The 10,959-nt window shown below is 37.5% G+C and overlaps 1 protein-coding gene across 1 annotated transcript; it reads left to right on the top strand.

The window, feature by feature from the left end:
• Positions 1 to 283: 283 nt before the first annotated feature.
• LOC131164178 (14 kDa proline-rich protein DC2.15-like) lies at positions 284 to 1,144 on the top strand. Its single transcript, XM_058121173.1, has one exon. It carries the CDS (start codon positions 487 to 489, stop codon positions 907 to 909), a length of 423 nt encoding a protein of 140 aa, XP_057977156.1. The 5' UTR covers positions 284 to 486; the 3' UTR covers positions 910 to 1,144.
• The last annotated feature ends 9,815 nt before the right edge of the window (positions 1,145 to 10,959 follow it).

The following is a 10,959-nucleotide window of genomic DNA, read 5'->3' as shown; positions in this document are numbered from 1 at the left end:
GATCCTCCACGGTCGAAAAAAGATCATTAGGAAATTACGAGTCCCATCTTGTGATTGCGTACCCAGTTAATTTAATCAACAATTTTTCTTTCCAGCTCAAAGAATGGATGATAATGCATCACATATCTGTGGGTGCACTGCTGCAATATTGGCTGCATTAATACGTACAAGTTAATGATGCAGCAGGGAGCATGGAAATTTGCCGATCCCCACCACAAAAGCATCCAAACGTTTATGTACAATCTCCTGGTTTTGCCAGCTATGTAAATCCCAAGCTCTCACATGGGTGCCTTCCATTTTTTAATTCCGTGCTATACTTAATTATTTCCCGTTTACATTAATTGAATAGACCACCCTTCCCCTTTAAACCCTATAAAAGCCCTACACCTCACCTTTATTCCCTCCATCCCCGCACAAATAATACAGCACTAGCTTCAATTCTCACTTCTCTTCAACTAGCTAGTACGTATTTGTGTTAGTTAAGACATGGCCAGGAGCTCTGCTTCAGTTCCTCTCTTCCTCATCCTCAACATCCTCTTCTGTGCCCTTGTCTCAGGCTGTGGCACCTGCCCAGGTCCAAACAAGCCCACGCCAAAGCCGTCTCCGAGCTCCGGCTCGGGATCGGGATCGGGATCAGGCTCAGGTTCGGGCAAGTGCCCTAATGATGCCCTAAAACTGGGTGTGTGTGCCGATGTGCTCAATGGATTGATCCATGCTGTGGTGGGCAGCCCACCCGTAACTCCATGCTGCAGTCTCCTTAAGGGCCTTGTTGATCTTGAGGCAGCTGTTTGCCTTTGCACTGCCATTAAGGCAAACATTTTGGGCATCAACCTGAATGTTCCTGTCTCGCTGAGCTTGCTTCTCAACGTCTGTGGGAAGAAGACCCCTTCTGGATTCAAATGCGCTTGAAGTTTATATAATTAATTAAGCTTGCTTAATTTGAGAGCTACAACTATTTATTTGAAGCGCGTGTGTCGTTATTATGTAAGTGGCAACAAATTGTTTCCTGTTTTACGTAAGGTGATATTGGTTTGATTTGGCAAGTGGGATATTATTGAATAAGTTATTTTTCCTTTTGCAAAACGAAGGGATCACCTCTTAGTGATGTTTACTTAGTTAATATAATTTTTATTGGAAATTAAAATTGCTTCCTCATTGATCTTCTATTTTTGACTTGTCATTCATCACCATGGGATGTATAATCCCCAGCTCCCTCGATTGGTGCATGCATATTGAATTTTGTTTCCCGAAAATTTCACATTTAAGCCATAATTACAGTTATTTTGGATGATTTGTTTGATTGTAAGGTTCTAATATGTTTGGGAGGTGTTGGTGGTCTTTAGATTGAAAAGAGATCTTGGAAGGATGATTTAACCTTGCCTTTATTGTTGTCTTGTTTTATGAATCCAAGCATCTTGCTTGAATTCTCCTCTTATAATGAAATTACCTATTAAAAGAAAAAAAAAAACCTTCTGTTGGAATTGGTGTATTAAAAAATTTATGTCTAGGTATAACTATTTAGTAGCAGTATATACACAACTTAAGGTCTGTCTAAATATTTCCCAATATTACAAATATTCTATTGAGCAAATATTTAATCAATTTAAAGCAATCTCAGTTTATCAAACATTCGGTGCAATAAATATTAACATACAAGTGGAAAAAGTAAATTGCGAAAAATAAAACTGAGACCAGATATGTTATTGGGGTTCAGCCAATACTGCTTACGTCCCTGTCTCAGCTCGCAAGCCCGAGGATTCCACTAATATTACTCACCTAATGGGTGGAGCAGCACCAATTACAACCAGGTCAAATTTTTAGGGCTAACCTCAACCTTTACACACTCTCCTTGTGGGGCGGAGAAGGTCTTGTTGATCCTTATGGATTAGATCAACACTCTCTTAGGCCACACTTGGACTACAACAATGAGGATAAAATTTTTTGTATAATGCAAATGCTTCTAAACAAGCAGATTATGTACCAATACGCACAAGTAATAATCAGTACACCTCAAGCAGATAGGAACTATAAGCTCAGTGCAAACAATTTGTAATAGCACTCTAGGTAATGTCAATAATTAATCAAGTGTAAGAGTGTATTACCAATCTATCTTTGAAACAATATGTAAATATATTTCAACCACAAATAGGGTTTTAAATATTTTCAATGAATATAATCAAATGTCTCAAAATGATTTTCAAAAACTTTATGCACAAGAAACAATAGCAAACCAAGCTTGTCAAAAATATTTTCGCAAGAATACAATACAAGACAAGCTTAATAAGTCTTGCAAAAATAGTGTAAAGACTCACAAGCTAAAAGTTTTCCCAACCAATAGATTTATTAATTAAATCGGAGGAAAACTTTTGACTAAAACTCTCAATCAAAATCTATCAAACAATCAAAGACAATGAGAGTTATAGCTTTTGTAAGCACAGTGGGATAACTTGGAATACTTTCACTCAAAAGGATTTTGCTAGATATTGAACAATGAAAGAGTAATTGGGGCTTGAATGAGTAAAATGAGCTCTCAAAAATTCAGAAGATTTTTCAGCTAATCGAATCGCTAATCCTTTCTTAATTTTGCAAATGAGCTCATATTTATAGACATACCCAAAAAAAATAACCGTTGGGGATATAAGAGTAATATTTAAAATTGTTTTAAATATGTTTAATCAAAATAACCCTGATTTACCTTTAATTACCAGCAGTAAAATTTGTGGGTTCGGTCGCCTGAACAGACACATGAAGAAAAGTGAACTTCATGCATTCGGGTGCCTGGTGTCAAGTTCAGGTTGCTGGCATTATGTTACGACCTGCCTATTTTACCATATTTTTTTATCATAATAAATACTCATAGTAACTCTAACACCTACTAAATTGATGTAATCATGATCAACTTGGACCTATGGATACCAGGGATAAACTTGTCATTTAACACTGACTCCTAAGCAACACGAAAAGTAATTTATAAACATGTCATCAAACCAACCACAATACCAAAGTCCTACTAAATCTGTTATATATACAATCATCCACCAAAAGACTAAAAAGTAACCTAGGGTCACTTCCCAAAAATAAATCTAACCCTAACTTAACAACTCACCATTCTGATAGGGTAGCTTGGTTGGACTCTACCGTCGTGGAGCTCTATATGCTCTTTTACCTGGAATTCCTGAAATATTTGAAATGCTGGGGTGAGACACCTCTCAGTAAGGGAAATAAACTAACATTAGTGTGTGGTATCATGAGTATTTTCATGTTATACATATAAACGGTATAATAAGCATATTTGGTAAAATTTGTTTGTAGCAAAACTGAGTAAAACATGATTTGTCATATTATAATAAGGCATACTAGATTTCTATATAAGAAAATCATCTTATATAACTGTACAATACTAAAATAAAACCTAGGATTGATAGCTAGTTGATGTCATGTCTTACCCCCACATGATTAGGTTGTGCGGCCCGAAGGAGGGACCTAACAATGGCTGGTTGACCATGCTATATCAAACATAAGTTTGCAAGTACGATGGGCTTGCCCCTCCGGGTCCCAGACTACTAGGGGAACAACTCCACTTTACACTGAAGCCACATCGACTGTCATCTCCCACACTACTTATCGTGTGGTAGCAGTACTATCATAATTCTTAATATATAGTTACGGTACCGTGCTCCTAAAAACTGAACTAAACCATACCATCTGGGTTCAAATAATATATAATATTTTTCATATACTGAACATAATTGTTTCATATTTCATAATAATATCTAACATGATAATATTTCATGAATTTTGCCTTATCATACATGATTACCAACATGAATCACGACATCTGTGCCGACATAACATAACATTTAATCACGACATCTGCTCTGGCATACCATAATATACTGAACATGATTTCTCTATACTATTAAACATTAGATTCATAAAATCATGATTCCTATATTGTTTTATAATTGCCCTGAAAACTATCACATCATGCTTGATCTGAAAAAACATATTATTCAGTATACATAATTAAATGGAAATTTAAACTCATGCCACACAGAAATGGTTAACATTCCGAATGTAAAATCTGTTCTAAAATCATAATTCATGATAAAACACTTTTAAATCATATCCCCGCTCATAGCAGTAATTCCCAAACATAATTCTATAATATACATATTTTTCTGCATCAAATACCTAATAAAACTGAGATTAACTAACTTACCCAAATGTTGGGATGATTCCCAAACTTCCCAAATCAAATTTCTATTCCAGCTATATTGTAGAGAATCTCCTCAGGATCACCGTGGTAGCTTCTGATCATCGAACCGGTGAGAATCGGAGTCGAAAACTTAAAGAGAAGCGAGAGAAACCATGTAGAGAGAGGAATTGATAAAAATGAATTTTTTCCTTTGCTAAAATCTATTTTGCGCTATATATAGAGTGTTGTCCATGTGGTCTCATTAAGGAGCCATATCTCCTCATCGACAAGTCCAAGCAATAGTCTTGTCAAAGAACGCCTACTCCTCATCAACGAGATTCAGGCCCTGAAAATAACCCTCTCGGTAACTTCTCATCGACGATACACGCGTCCTCGTCAACGAGCCAAAGAGCCCTCCTTATTGACAAGCACTTTTGCACTCGTTGACGAGACCCCACTGAAACCATTTATTTTCTCTCATTTCTTTTATTATTTATTTACTATAATTCTTCGGGTCTCTACATTCTCCCCTCCTTAAAAAAATTTTGTCCTCGAAATTTACTATCTACATTGACACCATCCTTTAAAGAAAATGGGTTACTTATTTTATTACTTACCCTCTCTTATGGTGAATGAATACCGTGGTTACATTCAGGGTTCTGAGAGATTACAAATACTTAAAATAAAATTTTCCCAAAACCAAAACACTACCTACCAACTGAAAATTATTACATATACTGACTGACCTGCATAAAGGAAACATTACCCATCTACTTGCATCTCTTCCTGATTACTGCTATTCCCCGCTAAATAAATGTGGATATTTTTGTTGTATCTCTTCCTCGAGCTCTCAAGAAGCTTCTTTCACTACGTGATTCCTCAACATGACTTTTACTAATGGAATCCTATTACTACGCAATTCATGTTCCTTCCTGTCCAAAATCTGCACTGGAGTTTCCTTATAAGCCAAAGTATCACTGAGTTCTAACTCGGCACAACTGATGACATTAGAGAAATCTGAGACTTATTTTCTTAACATGGAAATATGAAATACGTCATGAATTCTAAATAAAGCTAGTGGTAAACCCAGCCGGTAGGCAACTGACCCTACTCTTTCAAGAATCTCGAAAGGGCTAATAAACTTAGAGCTCAACTTAACCTTCCTCCCAAATCTCACAACCCCCTTCAGTGGCACTATCTTCAAAAACACATGGTCTCCTAATTCAAATTCCAACTTTCGGCAGAGAGTATCAGCATAGCTCTTCTACCTACTCTGAGCTGCACAAATTCTTTCTTTAATGAGCTGAACTTTGTCGTAGGCTTGCTGCACTATTTCTGGTCCCAACATTCGCCTCTCACCTATCTCATCCCAGTATAGCATAGAATGACACCGCCACCATAGAGCGCCTAATAAGGTGTCATACCGATGTTGGCTTGATAGTTGTTATTGTATGTAAATTCTATCAGCAGCATATACTGGGTCCATTTACCTCTAAAATCCAACACGCACGCCCACAGCATATCTTCTAATATCTGAATCACCCTTTCAATTTGGTCATCCATTTGAGGATGAAACGTTGTGCTAAAAGATAATTGAGACCCTAGAGCCTCCTACAAGCTTCTCCAAAATTGTGATGTGATATATGGGTCTCAGTCTGATACTATAGACACTGGCACACCATGCGATTGTACTATCTCCTGAATATATAATTCCACCAGTCTGTCCATGGAATAATTGACTTTAATAGGAATGAAGTGAGCGGTCTCCACCAATCTATCAACAACCACCCAAATAGCATTCTGCCTATGCGGTGCCTGCGGTAAACCCGTCATGAAGTCCATAGATATATGATCCCATTTCCACTCTATGATATAAAGTGGCTGCAACTGGTTCGCCGGCCTCTAGTGCTTAGTCTTTACCTGCTAGCATGTCAGACACTGCTACATGAACTCAGCAATTTCCCCCTTCATACCGCTCCACCAATAAGACTCTCGTAGATCCCTATACATTTTAGTACTACCTGGATAAACCATGTACAAGGACCTGTGAGCCTCCTCTATAATCTTCCTCCTAATGTCCATATTTGCAGGCATACATAATCTGGAACGGAACCTCAAGGTCCCATCATTAGAAATATTGAGTTCCTCTCTCTGTCCGTCTTGTACCTTAGTTATCAACTCTGCTAATTCTGCATCATCCCTCTGAGCGGCCTTAATCGTTTCCTATAGAGTAGGCTTCACCAACAAGTTGGCAATAAATGCACGGTGATCACTCTCCACTAATTCTATGTCGAGCCTCTCCAAGTCCATCATGGTCGGATGTTGAACCTCCATAGTTGCCAATGCTGGTCCCACTAATTTCCTGCTCAAAGCATCAGCTACCACGTTTGCTTTCTGTGGGTGGTAATTGATAGCACAGTCATAATCTTTAATAAGCTCTAACCACCTCCTATGTCTCATCTTCAGATCCTTTTGAGTGTAAAAGTACTTCAAACTTTTGTGATCGGAGAATATCTCGCATCTCTCACTATACAAGTAATGCCTTCAAATCTTTAATGTGTGTACTATTGTAGCCAATTCCAAATCGTGGGTAGGATAGTTCTTTTCATACTCTTTAAATTATCGGGAGGCTTAAGCTACAAACCTACCATGTTGCATCAATACACAGTCGAGCCCTTTCAAAGACGCGTCATTGTAAATTACATAACCATCACCCCCTTATGGGATGATCAATACTAGTGCAGTGACAAGCCTCTGTTTCAGTTCCTAAAAGCTCTGCTTACAACTATCATCCCATTCAAACTTGACGTTCTTCCTGGTTAGACGCGTTAGAGGCCCTGATAATGCTGAGAATCCATCAATCTTGTTGGGATCCACTGAAATTCCATCCCTTGATATAACATGCCCCAGAAATGCCACTTGCTCCAACCAAAATTCACATTTACTAAAATTGGCATACAATCTCTTTTCCTTAAGTGTTTGAAGTACCAACTGTAAGTTTGTCTCATGCTCCTCAAAACTCCTCGATTGAGTGTTGGGAGGACTGCGCTGCGTCCATAGAGGAGCGAGGAGGGAGGGGCAGGAGGGAGAAGGAGGTGGGAGGAGAAAGAAGAAATTTGGGGAAAGTGAATTTAAGATTTCGAGCATCACTGACGGTTTCAAAACCGTCACTAATATGTTATTATTAGTGACGGGTCTCTCAATCCGTCACTAATACCTTTAATAATTTTTTTTATTTTTTTTAAATAAAAAACTATTAGTGACGGTTTTCAAACCGTCACTAATACCCTATTATTAGTGACGGTTATCCCAAATTGTCACTAATACCCTTAACTATTTCTTTTTTAATATTTTTTTAAATAAAAACACTAGTAGTGACGGTTTCAAAACTGTCACTAATACCCCATTATTAGTGACGATTTTTGGGAAAATCGTCACTAATACCATTAACTATTTCTTTTTTAAATGAAAACACTAGTAGTGACAGTTTTGAAACCGTCACTAATACCCTTAACTATTTCTTTTTTAAATTTTTTTAAATGAAAACACTTGTAGTGACGGTTTCAAAACCATCACTAATACCCCCTTATTAGTGACGGTTCTCCCAAACCGTCACTAATACCCTTAATTATTTCTTTTTTAAAATTTTTTAAATGAAAACACTAGTAGTGACGGTTTCAAAACCATCACTAATACCCCCTTATTAATGACGGTTCTTCCAAATCGTCACTAATACCATTAACTATTTATTTTTTAAAATTTGTTAAATGAAAACACTAGTAGTGACGGTTTCAAAACCGTCACTAATACCCCCTTGTTAGTGACGGTTCTCCCAAACCGTCACTAATACCCTTAACTATTTCTTTTTTAAAATTTTTTAAATGAAAACACTAGTAGTGACGGTTTCGAAACCATCACTAATACCCCCTTATTAGTGATGGTTCTCCCAAACCGTCACTAATACCATTAACTATTTCTTTTTTAATATTTTTTTTAAATAAAAAAACTAGTAGTGACGTTTTCAAAACCGTCACTAATACCCTAAAATCGTCACTAATATTTTCCCAGAAAAATTTCGTGCGAAAATTATTTACCGCGTTGTTTTTAGTGATGGTTTTAAAATCATCACTAATAGTGTCGCATTAGTGACGGCTGCTAAAACCGTCACTAATGCTAAGACTATTAGTGACGGTTCTTAAAAATCGTCACTAATACCAACTTTTAGTGACGAAATTGAATTTGTCACTAATACTTTCGTCATTAAAAACCAATTTTTTTGTAGTGGGAGTAGGAGCAGTACCAGGTGGTGTAGGGCAATCTCATGCCAAATGCCTCGATCCTCCACAATGATAACATACACCTCTCCCTGCTCGACACTCCCTACAGTGCCTTTTCCCACATATCTAACATATAGGGTAGGTCTGTGTATCCTGACCCTCATGGCCCCCAGTCTCCTACCTCTGAGCTTTATCGTAGTTTCCTTTCCTCCACTAACCCTAACCAAAGCCCTACTAAAAGCCTTAAGGTATGGACCTCTTTTTCTGTCCCTGCTCCCTTACACCCATCCGCTCACCAACCTTAGCCAAAGCTACTCTATCGACCAAATTAGCAAAATCTTGTATTTTCAACACCATGACTTGCATGCTGATCTCACGTCTCAAACCCCTTTCAAACTGTCTTACCTTCTTTGATTCATCGGGTATGATAAACAGGGCGAAGCAGCACAAACCTCAATGCATACTGCTAAACTGACTACTGTCCCTGTTTCAGATTTAGAAATTCCTCCACTTTGGCCTCCCTAACAGTGGTTGAGAAGTATCTGTTGAAGAAAAAATCCTTAAAATGGCACCAAGTCATTTTTATAGGCACTGCCCTCTGATTCTCCACCATCTCTCAGCCTCCCCTATCATTTTATAGGTGGCGTATAAGACCCTCAGCACTTCAGTGCACTGCAACACCGCCAAAACCTTCTCTATTTCTTGCATCTGATTCTCAGTGGCTGCAGAATCAACTCTTCCAGAAAATGCCGAAGGATTCATCCTGGTGAACTTCTCTATTGTGCACCCATGGACTGCAGATGAGCCTCCTTATTCTCTGGAGCTCCTTGCAATCTCAACAATGACCTACTGAGCAACACTGCGTAATACGACATCTGGATCACCTCCGTCTGCCCCTGAAGGTCTAGCTCCATCACTGCCACTCGCATGAGCACTACTACCTCCAGGGTCCATCCTAAAAAGACAAAAACATGGCTTAGAAACCTTGTTCTTATAATTTACGTATCTAACTCAAAACTTATATTATATCTCTATCATGACATCCCTATCTTAATTCAAGATTTAGTCCTACACTTTAGAAACACAATCCAACAATAGTTTACTATGAATTTTCTAAAATCGGTAACCCAAAAAAAAATAGAAACCATCACGGAAATCCTGCTTCTAGATTGCAGAACAAAACGTCAAATCGTTTTCCTATACTCTACTATTGTTTCCTTTTTACTCTATAGAACCTAGCAACCAAGGCTCTAATACCAAACTGTAATGACTTGCCTATTTTACCATATATTTTTTTCCATAATAAATACCTATAGTAACTCTAACACCTACTAAATTGATGTAATCATGATCAACCTGGACCCATGGGTACTAGGGATAAAATTGTCATTTAACACTGATACCTAAGCAGCAGGAAAGGTAATTTACAAACATGTCATCAAACCAACAACAATAACAGAGTCCTACTAAATCTTTTATATATACAATCATCCACAAAAAGATCAAAAAGTAACCTAGGGTCACTTCCCAAAAATAAATCTAACCCTAGCTCAATAACTCACCCTTCTGATAGGGTAGCTCGGTCGGGCTCTACCATCGTGGAGCTCTATTAGCTCCTCTACTTTGAATTACTAAAATGTTTGAAATTCTGGGGTGAGACACCTCTTAGTAAGGGAAATAAACTAACATCAATGTGTGGTATCATAAGTATTTATGTATTATACATATAAATAGTACAATAAGCATATTTGGTAAAATCTGTAGAAAAACTAAGTAAAACATGATTTGTCATATCATAATAAGACACACTAGATTTCTGTACAAGAAAATCATCTTATATAACTGTACACAATTGAAATAACACCCAGGATGGATAACTAGCTAATGTCATATCTTACCCCCACATGACTAGGTTGTGCAGATTGAAGGCGGGACCTAGCAATGGCTGGCCGACCATGCTAGATCAAACATAAGTTTGTAACTATGATAGGCTTTCCCCTCTTGGTCTCAGACTGCCAAGGGAACAACTCCACTCTACACTGAAGCCACATCGACTACCATCTCTCACACTACTGGTCGTGTGGTAGCACTCTTATAATTCTGAACATATAGCTATGGTATCGTGCTCTTGAAAACTGAACTAAACCATACCATCTGGGTTGTGATAACATATAATATGTTTTATATACTAAACATAACTATTTCATATTTAATAATAATATTTGACATGATAATATTTCATGAATTCTATCTTATCATACATGGTTAAGGCATCTGCGCCAACATGAATCGTGGCATCTGCCCTAGCATAACATAACATTTAATCACGGCATCTGCCCTGGCTTACCATAATATATTGAACATGATTTCTCTGTACTATTAAACATTATATTCATAAAATCACGGTTCTAGTATTGTTTTCTAATTGCCCTGAAAGCTATCACATCATGCTTGATCTGAAAAAACATATTATTCTAGTATACA

This window comes from Malania oleifera, chromosome 9 (genome assembly GCF_029873635.1).
Source record: "Malania oleifera isolate guangnan ecotype guangnan chromosome 9, ASM2987363v1, whole genome shotgun sequence".
Lineage (NCBI taxonomy): Eukaryota > Viridiplantae > Streptophyta > Magnoliopsida > Santalales > Ximeniaceae > Malania > Malania oleifera.
The sequence above is the reverse complement of the archived record's forward strand: the minus strand, read 5'-3'. Positions and strand labels throughout refer to the sequence as shown.